General features: G+C 48.4%; 1 protein-coding gene and 1 long non-coding RNA gene across 5 annotated transcripts in view; one reads left to right on the forward strand and one right to left on the reverse strand.

Annotated features, from left to right (window-relative positions):
* HIPK2 (homeodomain interacting protein kinase 2) overlaps positions 1-9,407 on the reverse strand; it is a 169,142-nt gene extending 159,735 nt beyond the window's left edge. For all 4 annotated transcript variants that reach the window (XM_053926491.2, XM_053926489.2, XM_053926492.2 and 1 more), the window contains exon 1: positions 8,996-9,407. In XM_053926491.2, coding sequence (XP_053782466.1) covers positions 8,996-9,014 — 19 coding nt within the window. In that variant the 5' untranslated portion in view covers positions 9,015-9,407. The remainder of the gene's footprint in view (positions 1-8,995) is intronic.
* LOC123479195 (uncharacterized) lies at positions 8,053-25,982 on the forward strand. Its single transcript, XR_008427093.1, has 3 exons — positions 8,053-8,605; positions 15,483-15,725; positions 25,857-25,982. It is a non-coding gene; the product is annotated as an uncharacterized lncRNA (long non-coding RNA).
* The last annotated feature ends 727 nt before the right edge of the window (positions 25,983-26,709 follow it).

Genomic DNA, 26,709 nt, shown 5'->3' on the forward strand with positions numbered 1-26,709 from the left:
CACCTCGGTCCTCATTGGCTTCAAAACTCGTCAAACCCTGTACTCGTTGCATTTTGACGAGAAGAATCTTCAGCACTAGGCACTTGCTGGGGACTTGTCGCACGTGCTAGAATTTGAACGAGTCACCACGCTGCCCGGCAAGAGGAAACACTTCGTCACCGTCGCTTGTTCCGTGCTCGTGGTTTCGGCACCCGGAACAAAGTAACAGTGAGTGCCGAGGTGAGTACTTGGCACAAGTACCAAGGTAACTCAGTAGCCACTTGTTTGGGTTACGATTCTGGATGGAGCACACCAACAGGATCTAACACAGAGTCAGAACGCCACGCCTGAAAAGCAGATGGGTCTCAAGTTTGGGTCACGTCAATGGGAAAAATGACCCTGAAATGTACCTTGGGGAGCCACTTAATGGCTGGAAAGGGCTCTGAGGTTCTGCGAAACTCATCATGAGTGTACTGGTTTGTGATTTTTTTTGGTTTTTTTTTGTTAATAAGTAGTCTGTGGCGATGAGCTGCAAACTTTCCCGGGGAGACATAAAGAACAACTTCCTAACAGAAGACTCTAAACACTGGAGCTGAGGGCGTGTGGCCTTGCTTTCCTTGGGAAAGGGGGACATCCCGCCTCCTGGATGGGTTCTGTGAGGCACTGTGGGCTGCAAGGGGCCCCAGCAGCCTCCCTACAGGTCTGGGGGAATAGCTGCTGGCTCTGCAGAACAAACATCATGTACTGCTCTTACCAGCGAGCTTTCCCGACCCCAGATCACCGCCATAAGGGGTGGGAGGACAGGGAGAAGGCACAAATATTCGTTGAACCCCCGGGGCAGGCAGGCTGATAAGTGCTCCACACGTGTTCTCCCATGTGACCCAGCAACAGCCTCCCAGCACGGCTCTCCCTCTGGCCTCCTCGTTCCTTCTGTTCTCTCCGCGCCAGGAAAAGTCACCTCGTGCAAGTATCATTGGTTACATCGGTCCCCTTTCCCTCTACACCACAAAGTGTCTCTTGAATTAGAACCCCTTTAAACCTTTCAACAATTGACCCCAAACACTCACTGTTCTCCTGCGCTGGTCCATTTTGTGCCTACCACTCCAGCCAAGTAAGAATTACTTTGCAAATAAATTCCACTACACACGCTGCTTATTCACCTTGTTAAACCAGAACAAGACCTTTGACTGCTTCCGTTGTCTCTTTGTACAGGACTACCTCATTTATCCGACCTCCTTGGAAATCGGCTGCCCCACAAAATTGATCTTTACAAGTTAATTCCCCTTCTTTCAGAAATGTAACCCTTTCAGCAGCCTTAAATCTTTTCTGGAGTAAGTCATGGTATAATCAAATGAAAGTTTCTTTATTTTAGCCATTTTCTAATGGACACATTTCTCTAATACATTAGAGAACCTCCCAGTCTCGGTTAACAGAACCTAATGAATATTGATTCATCTCTTCCTGATGGTGCAGGGCATGCTTAATGAGGAACGGTGATCACATGGGGCCGGAGCTGGACATGTCAGTGGTTGGGGCGGGGGGGGGGGGGGGGCCCGCACACGCACACACGTGCATACTCTCTGTCTCTGCCTCTCCCCACCTGTCACCGTTCCCCTGATGTACTTTCCTACAGAAGCTCCTGCTATCAGCCTGCAGTCTCGAGAGTAGGTGCAGTTACACAGAACTCGGGAGGAGGTTAACTTACTGCTTTTCTGCACAATTTCAACAATTGACATGCTGGCTTTTGTCAGTCTATGAATTCTTCCTTAGAGAAGAGAAAAACCAAAAAAAAAACAAGAACACACTTCCACAACCAGCAATGAGCGCCGGAGCTTTCCAAGTTTCCTGACCCTGGGACCTTCAAAGGGGTCCGGGACACACACCACTGAAACACGCTTCTCTGATGCTGCGGAATGAGACGTTCGCAGCCAGCGCGCGGGGTCCCTCTTCTTATGAAACGCCCTTGGGAAAAAACATTTTGCATTGTGAGTAACCATTCCATGGGGCGAATCAATGAGGTAATATTGATTGATATGGAGGAAAATGGTAAAAATACAGGGACAAGCCTTGTTTCATCGGGATGCAATCTGTCACTGCGTGAACCCACGGCGCTTTTTCTTCCCAATGGAACGGCAGGTTCCACAGCACGTCTTCCCTGACAGACAGTACAACCTGGGGGGAAAGGCCCTTGGCCACTCCTATCTTAGACTGCATTCTTATGGCGACAACGAAGGTTTTACAAAGTCCACAGCATTAGCACATGCAAGACTGAATCAATCACAGTGGCATTTAATTCATCAGAACCTACCAGAACAAAAGCAGTTCGTTAGGCAAGAATTGCTAAAACAGACTACTTTCTTCCAAAACGCTACAAATCTGTTCAATGCCCTGTTTAGAAATAAGTGGCCGTAAAACCACAAAATTATTTTGCAGTTTTAAAGCTTGCTTTTTTTTTTTTAATTGGATCTTGCAGTTTTAAAGCCTTGTCCCTTTCCTAACTGGCCACTGCTTTGTGCTAGCTGACTTTCTAACAGCCAAGTCGTCCACCAGAGGCTCACGGATTGAGTGACTGTCCTGTGCCCCTTGCCTTTTCTGGTGGCTGGAGCCCAGAGGGAGGAACTCCCACTCCGAGTGTGACGTGTAGCCACTCTCATGACACCTAGCTTACTGGCCGCAGAGAACCTGGTAAAACAGGTACAGCTCTGGCTGACTCAGAACCTGCAAAGGATCTGACAAACTGTCCTAAGTCGGGATGAGCCGATATTACACCGAATCATCAAGATTCTTCTGCGTGCTCGCTCCTCTTCTTTCGAGAGTAGTTCAACTTTCTCAGACTCGTGTCCTCTGCATTCTGTCTGTCAGATCTGTAGGGGAAAGTTCAGGTTCTCAAAGAATTGCGAGTAGATGGGGGGGGGAATTCAAACTGATGACGCCTAGGTCCAAAGACCAAGCAGAAGATGGCCTTCATCGTCGGGGGGAGGGACGCTTAGACACACACACAAGAAGAACACACAGGACGGAGGTAAAAGCAAGGTAACCACAAGTCACCAGTCCAGGCTGGGGGAAGGTCACTTATTACTTAGCTACTACATTAAAGGAAGAGTCAAGTGAACAAATATTTATGAAGCGCCTAGTAGGTTTAAGAAACCGCACAGCTGCTGTGGAGGATACGAAGATGAATTGGATGTGGTTCTCCCCCTACAGGGGTTCACAATGATGCAAGAACCCTGAAGTCATTTTTCTTGTGTACACTGTACTAATGAGAACATTATTAAAGAACTGTATTCAGTGTTGATCAGCACCATTGGTTTTTAATGGGGAGAAACCAGAGAGAGTGCAGAGGAGGGAGAGGACCCAAAAAAGGCCCTGTGAGGAAAAAGCTGTAGAGACCGAGTCATTTTTTTTCAAGTATATGAAAGGTTTGAGAGAAAGGAAATGAGTAAAAGAAAACAGGCTTGAATGACAGCAGGCAAGATTTCAGGCCGGGAATTTCTAGACAATCGGGTTAACAGAATACTGGAATTGGTCATTGAGGGAGTTCCTAGTGCGGCCTTTTCCTGGAAAACTTTTTTTTTTTCCTGATGAACTGATAATTTCAAGTCACAAACATGCACTTTCCTGAAGGCGGGGGGTGGGGAGGGGGAAGGGACTCTCTTTCCCATTGTCCTCCCCTGCGCTGAGCCCCATGCTTCTGAGAGGCAGACCTGGGCTTTCTTCTTCCCGAATTCCCTTCCCTGAGACATCTGCTGAGTGACCGCCGTCGACATCCCCACCAACAAGTACCGCAAAACTGCCTGGAACACAAGATCTCCGCCAGACGGCACAGCCGGAAGTGGACCTTCCAACAGCCACATGCGATGCGAGGGCCCATTCGCAGTGGAGCCTGGGGCGGTGCTCAATGCCAAAAATAAAAAGTCTCCAAGCCCTGCGTGCACATTAGACATAGATTTGCATTTACAGGGAGGTAAAATGTAGGTAATGGAAAACGAAGACCAACTCTTCTGCAAATCAGAGGCGGTAATTTCTCAGGAAATGTCCAGGAGGTATTTTCTACATTCAGAGATACTTTTATTTTTATTCCAAATAAAGAAAATATCTCAAGAGAAAACAGGGAAATGGGGTCTTCCCTTTACACCTTAGGAAACATTAGCAGGTGAGAATGAGAACTGGCACACATCAGGCTTCTGAGTTAGACCTGGGCTGGTGGGCCTGAGTTTAGTTTTTTGTTCTTGTTTCTGTTTTTTTTTTTTTTTTAAGACAGAGGAGAAGGGAGGGAGAAAGAGAGGGAGAGAAACATCAATATGAGAGAGAAACACCGATTGGTTGCCTCTCGTATGTGTCCGGACCAGGGACCAAACCTGCAGCCCAGGCATGTGCCTGGACAGGGAATCGAACTGGTGACCTTTTGCTTTGCAGGACGATGCCCAGCCCACTGAGCCACACTGGTCAGGGCTCCATATCTAGTTTGGACTTTCACTTCCCATACGCCCTGAACGCCTTGAGGCCAGAGACCCTCTGTAAATGTTTGTTAAATGGAGGCATAAAAGTAGCGCCCACCTGTAAAGCAGGGAACAGCGCCCAGCTCGTGGATCTGTGAGGAGGATGAGTTAATGTGGGTACAGAGTATATCACAAACTAAGTGGGGTCTGAGTCATAATTATCACTTTGAACTTCAGGCACATCAGTTTCTTTGAGAGGAATAATAAAGACCTTCCTATACTCCAGGTTTTCAATTTCCTTTTTCTTTTTTTCCCCAATAGGGTATTGACATATGAAATAGACTATTAGGAGCTTGGGCCTTTTAAGCTCACACTCTACAGCGGTTACGCAAAGTCTGCTGGCATTATTCTGAATCCCGTCTTTGACAGCAACCTGAAGTGCTGGAATTGTCATAAGACCACCAGAAAACGTCAGCAAATTATGTGTTCAGAGGACAATAAAAAGTGTTCACGTATCACACCCTCTGGATCATCTCTGCTTTGTTCCACCTAAACCTCAAAGGTGGTTTCCCAAGATTGGTCGCTATGAGAGGAAGGAAGAAAAACGTGAAAAAAACATACAGAATAAAATATGAAGACTATGAGCAGCTGTAACTTGCATAAAGCGCCCCATTTCTTTTATAGGAAAGTAATAGGCAATGCATGGTGAGCCCACTGCTGGCTTGTGGGCGGGTGGGGCCTCCCCTCCAGGGTGAGCCCGGCCCCCCTTCCCCGCCTGTTGCCCGGGTTAGGAATGGATCCTGATTAAGGGCAAAGGCTACATCTTTCAGACTTTGGGATACTTTCCCAGAGGCGCAGCTGCAGCCTGTGGAACTGTGCTGACTGCTTGTTTCCTCATTTTCAAAGTGGCACAGAATGTGCCACGACAGAATGAAACTCTACCTGAAACCAGCAGTTGCTCAGGGGGTCAAAAAAGGCTTTCTTCTGTAGCCAGGGGGTGGATGGGTGGGGCGGTTATTGTTGCTGGTGCCCAAACTGGAAAAGGAATGGCAGGAGATTAATAATTGAAATGTTACTATTATTGGTTTTCTAAACTATTTGTGGGGTTCTCTTTCCCTGGAGTCATCATGCCTGTAAGCAGCTCAGAAGACAGAGGGATTTAACCTGCGCTGGGAAGATGCCCACAACAGCCAGGCACTTTCCCTGCGCTCGTTCCTAACTGAGACACCCCGTAACACGCCCGAAGTCTGATTCAAGGGCTGTACCACACTCTCCGGAACGGAGGGTAAAATTAACGAGCCTTGACTCACTCCTCCAATGTGACGAGAATGAAAACAATATTTATACTCACTCGCTTTAAAAATATAAAACACAAATACAGGAAAAGATATTTTAGAACATGTATCATCAAAATTATTTCCATGGAAGATGATTCAGAAGCCATTTCTCGGTAGGCATCTTGGTAGGCCCCTCTGATGACAGATTTCGGCAGTTTGGGGAAGGCTGGCTGGGAAGCCAGCGCTAATCAACGTGGCTCACCTCAGGCCTGGTGGAACCTAATTACCTTGGAATGTAGGATCCTCTACTTCAGAGCCTGTGGCGACACAAACTTCAGCGTTGGCCTTTGCACTGCAGACCGAAAAAAGCCTTGCTAAGCAAGCTGATGGAGTAACCAACAATTGCCAGGCAAATGTTTAACCTTCTAAAGAAAATAAACCTTTTTAAAGAAGTTCAACTTAATCAGTACCAAGCCACTGAAAACTTATGTGCTGTTTATAAACCTATCTTTAGAAGCAAATTGTGGAAGACTGATTACACTTTGCCACCCAGTGACTCACACTGTCGCACATGCCCCCCCTGTGGAGGACAGCACTTCTCTCCGCACACCGGGCAGTTCAGAAGGCTCCACTCACGCATTCAGGACTGCACACCATAGGCCAACCTGGGGCAACTGCACCCCAACTACAAGAACGAGCACACTCCGGAGGGACAGCCGAAATGCCTCACCTGTCATATGTCTCCTGAGAAGAACCCCCAGGTTTGACTTTTTAGTCACTCACAAACTATTAGAAATGACTCTTCTGGGAGAATTCCCCAGGAAAGGCCCTGCTCCTTCAGAACCCACACAGGGAGTCCAGGTGCTCTGATTGGGGATATGGCAAAAATCAGGTTCACTGAACCCAGCGGATGTCGCCAAGGAGGGAAAAAAGGAGGTCACTGGAGTCTCAGAAGCACTCATCACGGTAAGTGAAAGGAGGTTCCAGCAAGACAAATCCTGGATTATAGAGGTCACCTGTCTGTTTTAGGGCATGACCAAACAGTCTCTTGCAATAAGACCCAGGCCTGGACTTGTGCTGAGTGATGCTGAAACTGGCTGAGGAGGGGAGAGGAGGAAGACAAGGAAAAGAATTATAGGGATGCACAGAGAAACTCTGTAGAATCAAAGCATGCGAGCAGAGCAGTAATTAAGAGAGCACATAAACAAGACAGAGGACAACCCAGGGCTGAACGAGGTGACCAGGGAGATCACCAGGGACAGGGAGGGAAGGCTTGCAAAGAAAACCAGTGTGCTCCTGAGACCGTTGAGATCCCTGCTTATTCTTAAACCACGGCACCTTGCACACCCACAGCCCTTTATTGGGCATAAAGCACTAAAAGAACACTGTCTTAAGAACAGGAGTGACTGATCTTAGCCTTAGGGGTCAGGTATACATTCCACGTGGACTTAGAATGAAAAGAACAGGAGCAGAACAAGCAGCTCCCAAGATGGTTTTCTACAAAGTTGACAAAACACACCCCAGCCCACGTACCGAGCCCCTGAGAAAGGGAAAGCAGCCGGTTACTACAGTTCTGTATTCAATGCCAAGTTCCTTCTCTCATGCTCACCCGGAGTGTCCAGCAGAGGGAGTCTCAAGGAGGTACTTAATAAAGAGAAAATTGTTTCATTTTAACACTCCATAGACAGTGGGAGCATTGACGGGAGCCCCCTCCCAGAGACACAGAGGAACAATGAATGCCCAACATGGGTTCTCCTAGCTCGTTCACAGAGCCACCGGCTCGTTGGGCTCTGCGTGGCGGAGCGATCAGAAATTTCGTTTTGTTTTGTGGAATGGTTAAATGGACCTTGTGTTCTTCAGAATCAAAGGGGAAAGCCCCTGGAATAACATCTCTCTGTTGCCTTCTAAACAGCCCCTTTGTTTCCGAGAGAGTCTGAAAAAAAATATTTACAGTCCATAGGTTATTTACAGCCTCGTTACCCAGGGCCTGACTGGTAACTTTATTCCACCCAGAAACCTAATTCATTTGGAGCCCTGAAACTAATAACAGATTTTCTTTTCAGATAAGTTTTTTTTTTTTTTTTAATCTGCCTCTTACAACAGAGATAAAACTATTAATGCGTTCCCTGTTTCACTCGCCTCCACTGTTCCCGGGATTTATAGAAGGGATTAACATCTCCTCTCCTCCCCCTCCTCTCCGCTCCACACAAACCCTTTCCCCTCGCATTTGCTGTTTCATCCACAGAATATCTGAACAAAACCGAAAGAAAGCCAGAGGGACCGACGCTAAAAGTATGTAAAGGCTGCTACTCCAATGATTTCATGAGAAAAACATTTTTTACGATGAAAAGACTGAAAACCCAGGCCCACTTGGGTTTAAAATTCCTCCTGCTCCAAGCACACAAAAACACACCGAAGTGTAAAAAACTTAGTTGATTCTGGGTTGATTTCTGGCTGGAGGCTGGCAGAACTGACTGAAGGAAAAGGACAGACAGGGCGTGCAGGGGGGGAATGAAGCGCTTTTGCCCTGCGTTTTTCTTTCTTCCCAAAGGCAGTCAAATCAGGGAAAGGAGGAAAAAAAAAATGACCCAACGCCAGGTGAAGGTGCGCCACACTGGCTCACCCAGAGCGATGGAGAAAAACGTCTCGGCCGCCTCCCCGACTCGAAACCCTAAACTACATTCCCGTCACAGACGCTCATTCGGGGAGATTTTAGTGCATTTCATTGTTCTGCCCGGGTCTGACACGCACTTTTCCTCTGGACCCCCTCTCGTCACCTAGCCCTGCGCATTCCGACTGCACAGCCCCCCGAAACCCGAGACTCGCGAAGAATAAAGGAGCGCGGGGTGGGAGCGGAGAGCGATGCCGAGGGAGCCGTGAGCACAGAGTGCAAAGGAGATCATCTTAAAGGTAATCTCCGGGTGCGGGGGGAGGAGGGGGGCTGCACCGCACCGCCTCTGTTTATTCCCGATACATAAAAAGCCCAGTCACGGATGGGTCCTTGCCCAGGCGCCCCCTCCCAATTTCTTTTCTTCGGGCAGCAGCCCACCCTCACGCCCCCCGCCCCCCAGCCCTGGAAATAAGATCCTGTTAAATTCCGGATCCCGGCCGTTTTCTGGGCGCGGGAGGGCGTCGCGGGGAGGGGTGTGCAGCCGGTGAAAGCCGGGGGTGGGGCGCCGGGGGCCGGGCGCCGGGGGCTGCGAGCCGGGGGCTGCCCGGCGGAGGGCCGCCGGCAGAACAAAGCTGCGGGGGCCGCGGCGGCGCCGGGCGAGCGGGGTCGGCGGGCCGGGCGCCCCTTACCTTCGTACACGGGGGCCATCGGGGCCGGGGTGTCCGCGATTCATGGCAACGGAGAAGGGATCGCGGCGCGCGAGCTCGGCCCCCCCAGCCTCAGTCGGAATCTGCCATCTTGAGCCTGTGTCTCCGCTCTCGGCGCAGCCGGGGCCGCCGGCGCCCGCATCACCGCCTCACTTGGCCGGCGCAGGGGAGGGGGCCGGGCGCCGCCGCCGCCGCGGCCCGGGCCCTGCGCGGGGGCTCCGGGGCGGCCGGGCAGGCGCAGCGGCGGAGGCCGAGGGGCCGAGCGGCCGCGGCCCCCGAGCGGGTCCGCGGTGGGGCGGGAGCCGGGGCGGGCAGCGCGCGCGGCCAGTCCCCGGCCGGAGCTCAGCTCAGCATGGCTGTGCGTGGGGGCTTCGGCAAAAGTTGCACGGGAGGCGGAGGAGGGGCGGGAGGAGCCGGGAGGAGGGGCGGGGGGCGGGGGCCGGGGGGCGGGGAGCGGCGGGCTGAGCGGAGCGAGCAAGCAGCGGAGAGCGGAGTCCGCGCGCAATCGAGCGCCGATGGCACGGATGCGAGGCGGGGAAGGCCGAGCCGAGGGCAGCGCGGCGGGCCGGGCGGCGGGGGCGGGGCCGGGGTGGGAGCGGGGGCGGGGCGCGGGGAGCAGAGCTTACCGGGGAGAAGGCGGCTGCGGAGGGCGAGGTACGCACACAGTTCAGTTTTGACTGGCAAAGGGGAGCCGGTCCGCAAAGGGAGCAGCCAGAACTTTGCGCCTGTGTGCGCGCGTGCTGGGGCGCGAAGGGGAGCAAGCTGGAAAGGGGGCGCCGGTGGGCAGAGTGCCTCCCTCTGGCGCACCTGGTGGTTGGCGCTCCCTGACAGAGGTGTGAAAGGAATGAGCGAAGGAGTGGGCGCAAGGCGGCCTCAGAGGGAGGATGAGTGAGTGGAGGAGCCTGAAATCCATATGAGGTCAGAGATGCAGAAGCCATGCACTCCGTGCGCGCTTAAGAAATGCAGCACCCGGTGCTGGCTGAATTCCCGCGGGAACCTGGTTTCCCGCCGTCCTCGCGTCCACAGTATCCTTAGGGGCTCTTCCATCCCGTGGACAGGTGGTTCCCGCCGACTCATTCCCAGGCCTCTGCTCTTCACACTCGCTCCGATGAAGGCTTTCAGCCGGCAGCCTCTCCAGGTTCACTTCTGCAGCCCCCTCCTGGATTCTTTGACAGGCCGCCCTGCCATGGCCTGCAAATTAGGAAGACTGGAGTGTCATCTTAAACAATTTGAAAACCATGGGATGCGATACAATAATCGATCATGAAATAAATTCAATGGATGGCAATTGGCTTTAAAAAAATGAAATGTAACAGAATAGAAAATATTAGGATCCATTGCCCTGAGTAAGGGTAACTACGGTTTCATAAACCTTTTGTTTCAGTTACATATTGGACAACCATATGGTACTGTGGTGTAAACTGTAGTTCCTAACACTGAAAAAAAGTTTAAAGTCTATGTTTGGGGGTGCAAAGATCACTAACACTGTACAACTTCCCTAAAAACAGACCCATTATATTCTCACTACTTTTCATCCCCAGCCTCCATAGCCCATGACCCTCCCATCCAAGCCCTCAAAAAACAACAACAAAAAGACAAGCCCTTTCGTACATTTTTCTAGTTTTGTTAGTGGCACATTACTTCTCCACGTCAAGATGACCTTTGACTCTGCCATCTTCCTTGCCCACATATTCAAAGCTGCACTCCTAGTGTGTTTCTTACCCTAATGTCATTCACCTTCACAGATTCACAGACACGACTGCTAAAACAGGACTCAGAGGTCATCTGGGTCAGCCCTACCCTTTTCAAATGGAAGAGATGAGGCCCAGAGAAAAGAAGTTAATTGCCCAGTGTTACACCATATTAAATCTTAGGGCCGTGTCTCTTGGCTCCCAGTCTGGCATTCTTCACTTCACACCGTTCCTTCATCTCTTTCTTCCTAACCCCCTGCCATCCTCCACGGGTCTCAGCCCAGTTTGCATAAGCACTGCCCCCTTCCGAACACACAGTTCTGCCCGTGCCAGGCTCCTGCTCACGTCTGACAAGGACACAACCTTTGCACGCAGGGCTCAGGAGTCAGGTTCCTTGCTCCTTGCTCCTTGGCTCGTAATCAAGGCAGACAGGCCCTGACTTACCTTTCCAAGCGCATGAGTTCAACAAGTCTCTGCCTCTCCAGCCAGACTGGTTTACTTGTGGTCCTCTGCCAGCTTTGCCCATCTGTGCCTCTGTGTCTTTGCCCAGGCTGCTGCTTTCCCACCAACAGTGCCTTCTCTGTCTTCTCTCTTTAACCAGATTCTACCTGTACCTGACTCATTTCTTCCACAGAATAGCCCGAGGTAGCATGAGATAAAGACAGACTTGGGTTCAGATCCCAGCTCCTCCACTTAGCAGCTGTGTGAATTTGGCCAAATTGCTCAATCTCTCAGACCTTCAGTTCCCGTGTCTCAATTATGAGAATAATAATAACAACGATGATAATAATAAATTCTTTTCTTGTACCTATAAGTCTCTATCACAGTCTTGTCAATATAAGAAATGTCCAAACCTTTTATAAGAATTTATTTGAGCCAAACTGACAATATGTGCTCGGGAGCAAGATCTAAAATTCTCTGGAGAACAACAGCTTCGTAGTTATTTCCTTTTATGCATTTGAAACTAAGGAGGGAACCTAAGGAAGATTACACAGAGGAGGAGGCGACGGAAAGCAGGATGGGATAGGTAACAGTTAACAAGATTATGTGCTCTCTTGAGGGTTAATACTCCCTTCCAGGGGTATTACTTCTGGCATCTGAAAGGTGTGTTAACCTAGATGCACAAGAACAATGAACAGGGCTGTTCTTGTTCTTCAAAACCTTTCACTAGGATCTGGACTTCCTGCCAAGATGGAGGCGCAGGTAGGTAGACACACTGTGCCTCCTCACACAACCAAAAGAAGGACAACAACAAATTTAAAGACAAAACACAACCAGAACTGACAGAAAATCAAATAGTATGGAAGTCCAACAACCATGGAGATAAAGAAGAAACATTCATCCAGACCGGTAGGAGGGGCGGAGACCGGTAGCCAGGCAGAGAGGACTCGAGGCAGGGCAGCTGGAGGACTGGGTGGTCCCACATCCTTGTGCAGATAAACCGGGAGGAACAACTAGGAAGTGAGACAAACCGAACAACCTAGCGCTCCAGCTCCGGGAAATAAACCCTCAAACCCCTGATTGAAAACACATGTGGGGGTTGAGGCAGTGGCAGAAGCTCCCAGCCTCACAGGAGAGTTTGTTGGAGAGACCCACAGGGTCCTAGAATGCACACAAACCCACCCACCCAGGAAGCAGCACAGAATGGCACACTTTGCTTGTGGGTATCAGGGGAGGTGACTGAAAATGGGCAGAGAGAGGAGCAAGTGGCATTGTTCCCTCTTGGACCCTCCCCCACATACCGCATCACAACGCAGCAATGTGGGTTGCCCCACCCTGGTGAACACCTAAGGCTCTGCCCCTTACTACCTACCGGTGAGACAAAAAGAAATGTAACCTGGATGAAAGAACAGATCAAAGCTCAAGAAAAAATACAACTAAGCGATGAAGAGATAGCTAACCTATCAGGTGCACAGTTCAAAACCCTGGTAATCAGGAAGCTCACAGAATTGGTTGAATATGGTCGCAAATTAGAGGAAAAAATGAAGGCTATGCTAAGTGAAATAAAGGAAAATGCACAGGGAACCAACAGTGACAGGAAGCAAACTAGGACTCAAATCAACGGTGTGGACCAGAAGGAAGAAAGAAACATTTAACCAGAACAGAATGAAAAAACAAGAATTCAAAAAAATAAGGAGAGGCTTAGGAACCTCCAGGACAACTTTAAATATTCCAACATCTGAATCATAGGAGTGCCAGAAGGAGAAGAGGAAGAACAGGAAATTGAAAACTTATTTGAACAAATAATCAAGGAGAACTTCCTCAATCTGGCAAAGGAAATAGACTTCCAGGAAGTCCAGGAAGCTCAGAGAGTCCCAAAGAAGTTGGACCCAAGGAGGAACACACCAAGGCATGTCATAATTACATTAGCCAAGATTAAAGAGAAAGAGAGAATCTTAAAAGCAGCAAGAGAAAAGGACACAGTTACCTACAAAGGAGTTCCCATAACACTGTCAGCTGATTTCTCAAAACAAACCTTATGGGCAAGAAGCTGGAAAGGAGTATTCCAAGTCATGAAAGGCAAGGACCTACATCCAAGATAACTCTACCCAGCAAAGCTCTCATTTAGAATGGAAGGGCAGATAAAGTGCTTCCCAGATAAGGTCAAGTTAAAGTAGTTCATCATCACCAAGCCCTTATTATATGAAATGTTAAAGGGATTTATCTAAGAAAAAGAAGGTAAAAAATATGAACAGTAAAATGACAACAAACTCACAGTTATTAACAACTGAATGTAAAACAAAAACTAAGCAAACAACTAGAACAGGAACAGAATCACAGAAATGGAGATCACATGGAGGGTTATCAGTGGGGGAGTAGGAGGGGGAGAGAGGGGGAGAGAGGGGGAAGGCACAGAGAATAAGTAGCATAAATGGTAGGTAGAAAATAGACAGGGGGAGGGTAAGAATAGTATAGGAAATGCAGAAGCCAAAGAACTTATATGTGTGACCCATGGACATGAACTAAAGCGGGGGGAATGTGTGTAGGAAAGGGCATGTAGGGCAGAGGGGAATAAAGGGGGGGGTGGGAAATGGGACAACTATAATAGCATATCAATAAAACATTTTTTAAAAAACATTCACTAAAGAAGTTATAGGCCTGGGGCGTGACTACCCACCATGACCTGCCCAGTTAGGAATTTATGATCAGGTCACCGTGAGGTTACTTTCCATAGAACCCCCTTTTTTGTCCACAGCCTTTACCATAAAGTTATTACCTCTCTTTGCCTTTCCAGTGCTGCGTAATAGAACTTTCCACAGTGCTGGGCATGTATCCATGTGTGACTGTTGAGCACACGAAATGTGGCTAGTGTGAGGGAGGAGCTGAATTTTAATGTCCAGGTGTGGCTAGTGGCTACCCTAACTGGACAGCGCACCTTTAAACTATCAGCTCAACCACTGCAGAAACCGTGCTGATCCTGCCTGACATCATATCCTCAGCAACGAGCACCCTGCCTGGCACATGGTGGGTACTGCACAAATATTTATTGAATGAATGATAGCCGCCATTTATGGCATGCTCACTTGTGCCAAGCACTACACTAAGAACTCGACAGAGGTAATTTGGTGTGGTCCTCCCCAGATCCCCTGAGGTGGGATAAGATTAGAGATGGAGTTTGCATAGAGTGCTGGCAGATAGTAGAGGTTCAATAAAAGGTTGTTATGAGCATTATTAAGACCTTCCCATGGATATGATCATCCAACTCACTTTTCTCTCTTCTTCCTCTAGGCTTACAGGGCAGTTCCTGCCTGCCACACACAAGCTGCTGTCCCATGGCACACCTCGCCCTAGATGGCTGACTTTCCTCTATGTAGGTGCCCCATCCCCACAACTGGGTTGGCAGCATCTTGGAACAAGGCCCATGGCATACTTGTTGATGTCCCTGGGCTCAGGGCTTGCACTGGTTAGTGTTAAGTAGCTGCCTCCAACTTTGCCCATGTGCTGTCTGGCCGTGAGTCTCATCCCCTAGAATACCCCCTCGGTTCTCCCAGAATTTGTATGTTGAAATCCTCAACCCCAGTATCTCAGAAGGTGACTGCTTTTGAAAGTAGGGGTTTTTTTTTTAAATCCTCACCTAAGGATATGTTTATTGATTTTAGAGAGAGAAGAAATGAGGGAGGAAGAGAGAGAGAAACATCGATCAGTTGCCTCTTTTTTTTTTTTTTAGAATTCTAGGCTTTTTATTTTATTTTTATTTTTTTATTATTTTTTAAATATATTTATTGATTATGCTATTACAGTTGTCCCATTTCCCCCCCTTCCCTCAACTCCATCCTGCCCACCTCCTCACTCCCACATTCCCCCCTATAGTTCATGTCCTTATCTAAGAAAAAGAAGATAAAAAATATGAACAGTAAAAATGACAGCAAACTCACAGTTATTAACAACCACACCTAAAACAAAAACAAAAGCAAACTAAGCAAACAACTAGAACAGGAACAGAACCACAGAAATGGAGATCACATGGAGGGCTTTCAATAGGGGAGTGGGACGGGGAGAGAGGAGAGAAAGGTACAGAGAATAAATAGCATAAATGATAGGTGGAAAAGAGACAGGGGGAGGGTAAGAATAGTGTAGGAAATGTAGAAGCCAAAGATCAGTTGCCTCTTACATGCACCTTGACTGGGGATCAAATCTGTAACCTTTTGGTGTATGGGATGATACTCCAACCACCTAGCCACCTGGCCAGGGCTGGAAGTAGCTTCTTTAAAGAGGTAATTAAGTTAAAATGAGGCATGGCGAGGCAGTGCTAACCAATTTAACTGGTGTCCTTACAGGAAGAGAATCAGCATGCAGAGACACAGAGGAAAGACCACGTGAAGATGCGGGGAGCAGGCGGCCGCCATCTGCATCTGCAAGCCAAGGAGAGACACCTCTCAGGAGTAACCAACCCCGCGGACACTTTGATCTCAGACTTCCAGCTCCCAGAATTGCGAGAAAGTACATTTTGGTTGTTAAAGCCACACAGTCCGTGATGCTACAATCTGGCAGCCCTAGCAAACTCATACACCCTGCAGAAGGTGAGTTAAAATGAAGAAAGATTGCTTGTGTGAATCGAAAACACCTTGAGGGCAGCCTCCTTCCCACAGGCGTGGACGTGACTCCCCTGGAAGAAGAAGATGAGGCCAGAGAAGCTCCCGCCTCCTCCTCAGACCACGCTGACTGAAGCTATACCTGCAGCGTGCACCACTTCAGGAAAAAGCATGTCGTGTTAGCATGCTTGGCATCCCGTAGATGGAAAGTGGTACTTAAATGAAGTTAGATTTTTTTTTGGTCATGAGTGAGCAGATTGAGTGCGCCTATCTGTCTTGCCTGCAGTGACGACAGATGCGTGGCAGTCGGCTACGAGCCCCACAGGGACCCCCCCCCCCCCCCTGCAGGAGGGGGTGAGAGCAGGAAGCGGAGAGGGTCTGAGACAGAGCCCTGGTGTTCAAGGGATTTAAGGTATTCCTGCGGAGGATGGGGCGGGAAGGAGGAGGGCAACCGGGACAGAGTGGTACCTGGACATAGCAGGGCAAAGACCACTGCAAAGGGAGGTGTGGTCTGCAGTGCCAGGTGCTCCTGGGAGGCGACATCAGACCCTCCTGGTGGGGAAGCCTCCCATGGACTGAGCAGCAGGAGTTACGTGAGTGACCTTGGTGAGACCCATTGAGAGGGCAGTGTAGGGTTCCCGAAGTCAGCCTGAGCAGAATGTGTAGCGTTTGACAGGGGGAGGCGGGAGGAGTGTGAGGTGGGTGAGGGAGGAGCCAGAAGGGGGCACAAGAGAGTCCCGCAGGGAGAGCAGGGACCAGAGTCATGGGGGGAGACCCTGGCAAGGGTCCAGGAGCTGTCACGTTAGGCTGGAGATGGCACACAGTACATTTTATTTGTTTAATAAATTCGCACTGAGCGTTCTGAGGAGTTTGCAAACATTAACTCATTTAATAAGTTCGATGTGTTTTGCGCAACATGGAACTCGAGGTTGCCAAAAACCGATTCGCTGCAGTGTGCTGTGAGGAGCAGTCACAGAGGCTAGAGCACTGGAAAGGACTTAGTGACCACCCATGCCGGTTACCTCTTCTTACCACGCCTCCCGATTAAATGGCAAAAGTGGCGTCTTGCTCGGGGGTTAGCAGAGTAAACATGGGGGAGTTCTGACCTCGTTTGGAGTCCGTTTTGCTTGCAGGACGAGTGACAGAGGGGCTTTTCCGCATTTATGCCTATAGTTGTGAAAACGCACACCACCGCAGAATCTCCCAGGCCACCAGATGGAGCTATTTCTCTTTGGGGTGGATTTATCTATTCAGGTGTGTACGTGGTTGTCACTCTCAGGGTGCCCGTAGGACGGTGTCTGTGCTCGTATCTTATTTGGACTTGGTGTGCGTTGCCCTGTTTTCCTGCCTGGTCCCTACGCTGGTGCTGGCAGACCCTGGGGTTTTGTCTTTGAGGAATATTTCCTGGGGGAGGCGGTTCCCTTTTCAGGGTGTGTCTTTGGGGGCCACACCTGTCTTTTGGTCTCTTCTTGTACGTGTCTGTTTACACCTCTCTTTTCGACAACACACCTGCCTCATTCTCTTTTTCTCTGTATCTTCTTCCTCTCTCCTCCACACGTTATTTCTCCTCTCTCTCCTTCCCTCTTTTTTTTTTTTTTTTTTTTAAGGATTCTGTCTCTTAACAAGCCATAATACAGACCTATTTGTTCTAGTTATTTGTAAGAAATCACTTCCTATTTCTTCATTAAACCTTTGATTGGCTTAAATGATACATTTTCTGAATAGACTGCTGTTCAGTAACGACAGGAACCCTTGAATGAAAGCTTGAGGGAGAGGGTGTCACTTTGACGGATATGTGGACGAGAAAACATCACATTCAAGTGAGGCAACAATTGGCCCTGGCCGGTGTGGCTCAGTTGGTTGGAGCCTCATCCTGTACATCAAAATGTCACAGGTTCAGTTCCCACTCAGGGCACAAGCCTCGGTTGTGGGCGCACTCGGGAGGCAACCAGTCAATGTTTCTCTTTCTCTCTCTCTCCCCCCCCCCTTCTCTAAAATCAACAAGCACATCCCCGGGTGAGGATTAAAAAAGAATGAGGTGACAATTGGAGCTCTGGCTTCAAGGACAGAGGGCAGCATGAGCTTGGCCAGGGGAAGGGAATCCTATGTGGACGTGGCAGTCTTGGAGAAATTACACTGGTCCAGTCAGGGGGACGGGGAACATCATTCTGCTTTCTGCTTCTACTCCCAGAAGAAAAATGATCAGACGTCTGAACAAGGATACAGGAACGGCAAAGAGAGGCCAGAATGGTATTCAGCAGAAAGGGGTAATGGCAAAAGACAGGCAGCCAGCTTCTGAATGTAAAAGCAGCTGGTATATAGATGCTCAGAAGACAGGGGGGTTCTGTTGGAGGTTGCGGGAATGGCAGAGTAGGATGGATTTGTGCACGAGGAGCAGTTCGGAGAAGCAATCCAGCCCTGTAGAGAAATTTCTGTGATGAGAGCAGACGGGTCATAGCCTGGTTTGCCTGACATGCAGTCCAGGCTGAACTGGGACAGACTAGGCAGAAAATGGCACAGAGAGAAGCCCTTAGCTTGAGTGTGGGTGCAGAAAGGAGAGTGGACACAGGAGAACCCTTTGCAAGGCCCAAGTCCTGTTAAGGCAAGTTAAGCCCACCTCAGTGATTGATCAGGGGGCCTGTGCATTTCCGTGCTGTATAAAGTGTGTATCGTATAGCTTCCTCCCACTCGCATGAAAGAGCTTGTCCCTAGGCAGCAACCCCTAGGGACAGTGACCGATGACCGGAATGGCAGAGGGCTGTCAGGACTGACTGTTTGCTCTGATGTTGCCAGGAACCTCTCTGAGGCCAAATCCAGTGCCCTTTTTCAGCCCCTCCCCTACTTGATCTCTAAACAAACATTAGACACTGTTAATACCTTCAATTCTTCTCGAATCAATGGCCTCCCTTGACTTTTCATAACGATGCACTTCTAAAATTTCCCCTCGATGTTCCTGGTCATTCCTTCTCTTCCTTCTTTACACCCAGAAATTCAATTCATCGAATGTTCAGTGACTGCTTACTCTGTGTTAGATTCTACAGCAGGACCTGGGAGGATAAAAGGGAGGAAGCCACAGCCCCTGCTTTCAAGGAGCTCAAGTTCAAAACCAGCAGGTGAAGAGTGCAATACAACCTGAGGAGTGCAGCGGTCAAAGGGTTCGCTCGGTCAGGAGCTAGCGCAGTGGGCCAAATGACAAGGAGCATGTTCTATGAGATGGAGGAGTTGGCACGGCTGTGCCCAGAAGCATGAATTCTGGCAGGGGGGACAGCAAGGACAAAGGCACAGGTGACACAGAACTGTAAGAAGTCACAGTATTGCCACACACCAAGAACAAGCCCAGGCAGTGGTCAGGGATGAGGCTGGGATAGAGGCGGAGCCCTTGTATGTCAGGCCAAGGGATTTGTACTTTATTCTATATTCACAGAAATGAGTGCAATTTCAAACCTGTTGGGTTTAAGGTTCCTATGAGAGAGTCAGATAGGGATGGGTGAAAGGGGCTGGAGCTCAGCCCAGAGTCTTTCACAGGAGATAGCATTTTACTTTTTGAGTCATCAGTACATAATGGGTTGTTAATCCATAGCAGCTATGAGATCACACAGGTGGAGGTTCCCTGGTAGGGTTTCTCAAAGTATGGTCCTTGGGTCACCTGTGTCAAACCCCGATAGGGGCTTTCTAAAGATGCAGATTCCTCAGGCAGAACCCCAAGCCTACTACTGACTCAGGAATCTCCGGGGGGCAGTGCCTGGGGATGTGCATTTTAAATCTACTCTCTAGGGGATAGGTATCGCGGAAGATTTCAATAGGCGGTGGTACAGAAACAGCCCCTGGTGTGAGAAGCTAAGAGGCTACAGGATGGAGCTGGGAAGGGGGAGACCCAATCATGCTGAGATGCTGGTGAGATCCTCTGGAGTGAGAGGGGCCAACCCAGAGGCCTGAAGGGTCTTGAAGATGAACTGACCTTGGAGCCACTGATGTGCAGGCTGCTGGTTGACTGAGCAGAGCAGGGTCTTCGTGCAGCCAGTTTTAGCTGGGCATGTCATCACTTACCGCTAACCGCATCTTAACTAATATAAGGAAGAATTGAATCTTCTCATTTCCAGGCAGTGTTTTATCGTAGTCCATGTGGAGCTCTTTTGCAAATATTTCAACAGCATCTGCTGTACACCTGAAACCAACACAAAATAATATTTAAAAATATTTCAACAGCCTCAAAATGTAATTTAAAAAAAACAAAAACAAAACAAAGACTCTTTTGTCATAGAATCCTGAGGATTTTCACTGTACGTGTGAGGTGAATTTGAATTTTTAAAGAACTTCTTTTGAAACGTGGCAGTATCTCCAGCTCACATCCCATTTGCCGTAGGTGGTACACTTAATCAACATTCAGAAACTGCTGGTTTGCTTATCCTTTCTTTCGGAGACGCGCACTGCCTGGCTGATTTGAGCTAGTTTGGCTGGTTGAGTTAGATATTTAAAGAGAAGACAGAGCAACAACAGAATGACTTTTAAGATTTTAAAGATTTAAAAAATATTCTTGAATTTCCTTGTGTTCTTTGACATGATGTAGTTAACCCTGAACTTCTGGATATTAAATCCTCTGTTAAATAGCCACTGCAGCAGGAGGTGGTGAGAGGCAGGCAGGGGTCTTTCCTCAGTGAGGTAGGCTGGTAAATACAGGGTGGTCTTATTGGGCACCTGAGCTGTAGGCAAAGCTAGGGCCATGGCAGGGGGTAGCCGAGGGGAGCATGTGCCAGAAATGGGTTCAACGGGGCATTTGGCACAAGACCAGCGCTGCCCACTCCATTCAGGTATGCATCGTTAGGCAATTTCGTTGTTGTGCAAACATCAGAAAGTGCACCTACACAAACCTAGGTGACATAGCCTACTACACACCTAAGCTGTACGCAGGGCTGTCCAAGCTTTCGGCGTCTCTGGGCCACACTGGAAGAAGCGTTGGCTTGGGCCACACATTAAATACATTGTGACACGTAATCACAAAAAATCTCATCACGTTTTAGGTAAATTTACAATTCTGTGCAGGGCTGCATTCACAGCCATCCTGGGCTGCATAAGGCCCGCGGGCCACGGGTTGGCCACCCCTGTGTACAGTATAGCCGATTGCTCCTTGGCTACGAGCCTATACCGCATATTAGTGTGTGAATCAACATGAGATCAAATTGAGCACAAGAGAAAATGATGCAATCAAGAGATTTGGTAAATGTGAGATGCATGAGGCTGCTGCGGGTAGAACACGGCACACGGTTATACAGTAACCGTTTTCGTTACACGTGGAAAGAGTACGCTCTGGAACAGTGATGAAAACTATGGTACAGTAAATACATAAACCGGTAACGCAGCTGTGCATTACCACCGAGTACTGGGTGCCGTGCATAAGAGTGTGTGTGCTGCACTTTTATACGACTGGCAGTGCAGGGGCTTGTTCACACCAGCGTCAACCCAACCTGTGAGTAATGCTCGCGCTGAGATGTTATGACAGCCACTCTGAGTGACAGGAACTTTTCGGTTCCATTGTAGTGTTATGGGCCCACTGTCCTAGACTGAAACATCATCATGCAGCACACGGCTGTATTGCACCTTGTGCCCCCACCCCCACTGTCCCCCACTGCACCCCATTTCGCCTTAGCCAGTGTTCTTAACCTTTTTTGTACCGTGAACTCCTTTGGCAGTCTTGTGGAACCTAGGGAGCCCTTCCCAGAATAATATTTCTAAATGCATTAAAAAGTGTATAGTGTTACAAAAGGAACTATGTATTTCTTTATGGATACATTGAATAACAAGATCTAATCATGGGCCTAATAGTTACAAAGTAGCGATGAATATAAATGATAGTTCAGCATACCTGTAACAGCTATCAATATGATATAAGAATATCTGTGACTTCTGTTGGTAGCAAAATCACAGGCGCTGCCATTATTCCTGTGGTTGGTTGCCTATAGATTTGAAGATTTAAGGTTAACGAAAATAATGAAGTCATTTTTCCCCATCCTGGTTCCCAGACCCCCTGGATTCTGTCCACGAATCCCTTGTGAGGATGGGACTCCAGCATAAGAATCCCTTCTCTTCTCCTATTCTGCTATTTTTGTGGAGCATTTATTGCCTTCTAACATCATTTTTTTTAACTTATCTTTTAAGTAGATTTTTTATTGCCTGATTCGCCTTATTAAAACGTAAGCTCTGCAAAGTCGGGAGTCTTTGTTTCTTGTGCTCACTGCCGTGTCCCTAGTGTCTAGAATGGGAGGCTCCATAAATACTGGGCGCATGAATGAGAACGAAAGCCACCAGCATCCAAGTCCAGGCAGAGTGGCGAGAAGTCTTCTTGACTTCCCTTATTTCCATTTCCCCCGTCTTCTCTGTTTTCCATCCTCTTTCTTTTCCTTTACAATCCCTCTCTCCCTTTTTAAAAAAAAAATCACCTCTTTTCCATTTCTCTCTCATTCAACAAGTCTGTATGTACAGACAATACACTTGGGGCAAGACAGACCCACACGTGGGGCTCCTAGAGCTCATCACCACGGCGCAATGGCTAAGCACATGGTCTTTAAGCCAACCCAAGTTCAATGTCTGCCTCTTCGTCATAGTTGTCCTCGGCCTATGGGCAAATGTCTTACCTCTCTGTGACTCAGTTTCTTTCACATCATTTGGTCACTCATTAGAGGGCTGTGTGTCTGGTGCTGCGCTTGGTCCTTGTTCTACTCTGCAGAGAGAGACGAGTAAACGCACAAGAATATGGTGTGACAGGTGTTCTGAGGGACCAAGGGCAAGTGCTATAGGAAGGTAACTCGAAATCCTGAGCCCCATGAAATTTGACTGCTACCGTCAAGAGCAGCCCATTAGCTCCAAGTAATTTCAAATAAATTCCATTGAGTTTTTTGCATTTCTGGAACACCACCAAGGGGAATTGGAGTTCGTAGTGCATGGCAGGAACTATGAAATCTCTCTTTATTCCACCCAGACATTATTTCCCTCTCCCAGGCACCCCAGCATGTCACTGTATGGATTGACTTCAACTCTCACCTTCCTCGTGGGGCTAAAGGAAGGGGCAGGGCTTCACAAATTTCAGGACTCTGTGATTTCAGGGTTCTCTTGGGGAGACAGAGGAGAAGAAAGTGCTGTGGGTGCCCTCTTGGTGCTAATTTTGCTCAGAACCAGGAGCATGTGGGATGGGGGACATCCTGAAGGAAGTGATGTGTAAGCCAAACCACGTCAGGGAGAAAGGCAGCGTGGAGGTGTGGAGAACACAAGATCATGGCCCTGAACGGGGTGGGGGTGGGGTGTCCAGTCTTCTGGAGCGTGAGGGATGGATAGGAGGCTAGCAAGAGAAAGAGTGATGAGGAGGGTGGGGTGGAGACAGGTCACAGGGCTAAGGGGGCCGAGTTACACAAGGCCTCAGAAACCCCATCAAAGATGTCAAGCCCTGAGTGGTGTGGCTCAGTTGGTTGGGCATCATCCCACGAAGTGAAGAGTCGCTGGTTCGATTCCCAGTCAGGGCACATGCCTGGGTTGTGGGTTTGGTCCCCCCAGTTGGGGTGCATATAGGAGGCAACCAATTGAAGTTTCTCTCTCGCATCGATATTTTCTCCCTCTCTTCCCCTCTGTCTAAAAATAAATAAAACTCTTTAAAAAAAAGAGTTAGAATTGTTCAGAGATAATGGGGAGTTAGGGAGTGACAAGATCGGATGGAGGTTTTGAAAGCCCTTATTGGCTGCAGAGTGGGACTGGATCAGAAGGCCCCAAGATTAGGAGGCAAAGGATGAGGGAGATCCGGGCTCTGGCGATGGCCACAGGAGAAATGACTGGTTTCCCGAGACATTTCAGAGCTGGAATCTGGAGGACTTAATGGTGCAGAGTGTGGAGGGCAGGGGAAGTATTATTGTGTCCTCCTGCATATTATTATATGTTGAAGTCCTAACCCCCAGTACTCAGCATGTGACCTTATTTGGGAACTGGGCCATTGCAGATATAATTAGTTAACTTAAGATCAAGTCTGTGGAGTGGGGGCAGGGCTAATTCAATACTACTGGTATTCTTATAAGAAGATGGTTGTGGAAGACAGAGACCCAGAGAAAGCCAGGTGAAGATGGAATTGGAGTGATGCACCTACAAGCCAAGGAATGCCAGCAAACCACAGAAACTAGAAAGAGGAAAGAAAGGATTCCCTACAAGTTTTGGAGGGAGCGTGGCCTTGCAGACACCTTGATTTCTGACTTCCAGCCTCCAGAACTGTGAGGTGATACATTTCTGGTGTCCAAGCAACACAGTTGGTGGTGCTCAGCTACAGTGACTCAAGGAAACTGATACAGGGGGACTTTAGCCACGTCATTGTGGTGAATAATTAGGCTACTCTGAACTTTTATTATGATCATTACTGAGCAAGAGGCGCTGGAAAATAGGACCAAAAATTAGAAGGAAAACCAGAAAAAGCTTTAAAAGGGTTCAGAAATGCCTCAAGACCTACACCGAGTGCTGGAATTCAGCACACAGCACACTCACTCCACAGGTGTGCTGCGTGGTTTAGAGAAGGTGATGTGCATAGAATTGCTTTGTACATATAAAGTGCTCTAGTTACGTGAAAGCTTTGTCTCCATTTTAATCAAATGAAAACCTTAAGGCCCTATATTGGAGTTGCCCACACAAATGGTTCCCACCCACGGGTCTGGTAACATAATGTGTGGAGCTCAGTGCAGAATGAAACTGTGGGGCCTCTTGCTCTGAAATTATTAAGAGTTTCAAGTGAGTAACAGCAGAGCATCAGGCCGAGCACACAGCCCTGTGACCTGTACCCATGAGGCCGTCCTGCCTTTGGGTGCTGGGAGCCAGACCTACGTGTAGGCCTTCGAATCCAGAGTAGCATAGGGGTGGACACGTGGAGGGAAGAGGGCAGGTGAGGAGGAAGGGCTTAGGGCCAAGAATGAAGGGATGATCGTGGTGCACTGAATGGAATTTCCCTGCCCCAAGAGGGGACAAGTGTTAGGTCCTGATAATAGTGAATACAAAATGTGTTTAGGCAGTTAGATGGCCTGGGTGGGGAGAGCCTTTTGGGCCAAGTAGAGGTATTTCTATAAGCGATGGAGAAGCACTGCATGTTTTTTCAGCAGGAGCTCAAGTTGGTAGAGAGTGGAAGGAAGGATGGGAAAACAAAAGTATAAGGTTTTGAGTAAGCACCCACCTTATAAATTGTTCTCAAAAGCAAGATATAATCCCTTTCAAAAGAAGAAGAAAAGATATCACTCCTCTCTCCAGTTGGGTATGTATGACACCCACCCATTTGCTGAATGCCTGACCTTGATATGTTGGTCTGTCCTTTCAACCTGGTTTAGCGTGCAACCAGACACGCGTACAGGGCGGGGCAAAAGTAGGCTTACTGCTTCTCTTCTGGGAAATAATACAATAACAAATACATGATAATATAAGAATAAATCCTGTTCCTGGTACTCGAAACTGTGAGTACAACCAGTTGCCTTTTTGTCTGCTTATAATAATTTGAGACATTGTAGAAACACCTATACTTTTAGTATGTTTCATCTCTTTATTAGTGAAATGTTTGACCCAGGGCGTAGGAGTTGATGACGTTTTTACTATGGTTTCAACTCACTGTATTGTGAAGTATGTATTTTTTCTAGAGTATTTTTAGGTCTGTACATGTAATTCTAGGTCAACTCCCCCATCAACCCACACTGAGCCCTAACTGCTGCTTTGCGTCTGAGCAACATGGTAAGCTAGGGCCGCGGATGAAATGCCAGTGATGTTTATATGTTCCATTGTTCCCTCCTCACCGTGAAGCATACACTTCGCTCTACAATAATTTCCTTTTATCTCACGTACCTGTGACCAAGTGGCAGTCATTCTATCCCAAATGGCTGTGCCAAGGTCCTAGGCTTACAAAATAATTTGCCTTAGCTATAAAGTCAATGTGGCTTTAGTTTTAAATGCAAGTGTGGACTCTGAGGATCCTCTGGCTTCCAGTTTAAATGAAACACTCAAGCTCCTCCACTATCACTACTACTACGAACGGCATTGTGATGATCTTTGAAAACTCAGAACAATCCGAATCCTGCTAATTTCCTTTAATCCTCCTTTCTTTCCCCGACTGTTCTCTAGTTATTCTTCATCCTAACTTGAAAGCAAGAAGAACTGAAATAATTATTTCAGAAGTCTCCACTCCTGTCAGGAGGACAAAAGTTATGTAGCATGAGCGCTTACGCAAGGACAGTGGAGAAAAAGCGCTCGGAAAAAAAAAATGATTTCTTAAACTCGTGGAGGAAAGAAGTCAGGTTGGCACTGTGAACAAACCGAATGAAATTCCACGGTAGTAAGGAAGAAGCTTAATGTCAGGCGTTTTTGTTTTTTTTTTTCTTGCTCTGATGCGCTCGTTCTTGTGGATAAGGTCAGTGGTTCAGGACTTTGTAATAAATTTGTGTGAATTCATGGATATTAAGAGAATGTGTAATGTTGACTATATTATTCACTGGTGCAGGTTCTGGATTTTATATCTGAATATTCATTTAAAAAAAACAAAAGCACTAATACGGTAGATGCCATTGCCTGCAGGAAGTAACTCCGCTGTTGTGACAGGTAAAAGCTACCAGTGTCCTAACACCATGGATGTTGATTTCTCACTCTTGCAACAGCCCAGAGCGGGTGTTCAGCAGGTGGCCTTCCATGCAGCGATTCAGGGACCCAGGCTCCCCCCACCTGTGTGGGGGACCTCGGAGTCTCTTGCTTCCAGCTGGCAGACAGGAGGAGGGAATTAGTGTCCCTGTCTCCCGTCCACACTCCAACGGGAACAACTCAGTCACATGGCTATGTCTGAACCCGAGGGCAGCTGAGAAATGGGTCTCTCTGGGCATCCAAGAGGAAGAAGACAAGCGTTAGTGAGGGCCACACAATTCCTGCCACGGCTGCGCAAAGCTGGACCGCCAATGGTCCCGTTCCTGAACTGAGTCACATTCAA

This window comes from Desmodus rotundus, chromosome 6, assembly GCF_022682495.2.
Source record: "Desmodus rotundus isolate HL8 chromosome 6, HLdesRot8A.1, whole genome shotgun sequence".
Taxonomy (NCBI): domain Eukaryota; kingdom Metazoa; phylum Chordata; class Mammalia; order Chiroptera; family Phyllostomidae; genus Desmodus; species Desmodus rotundus.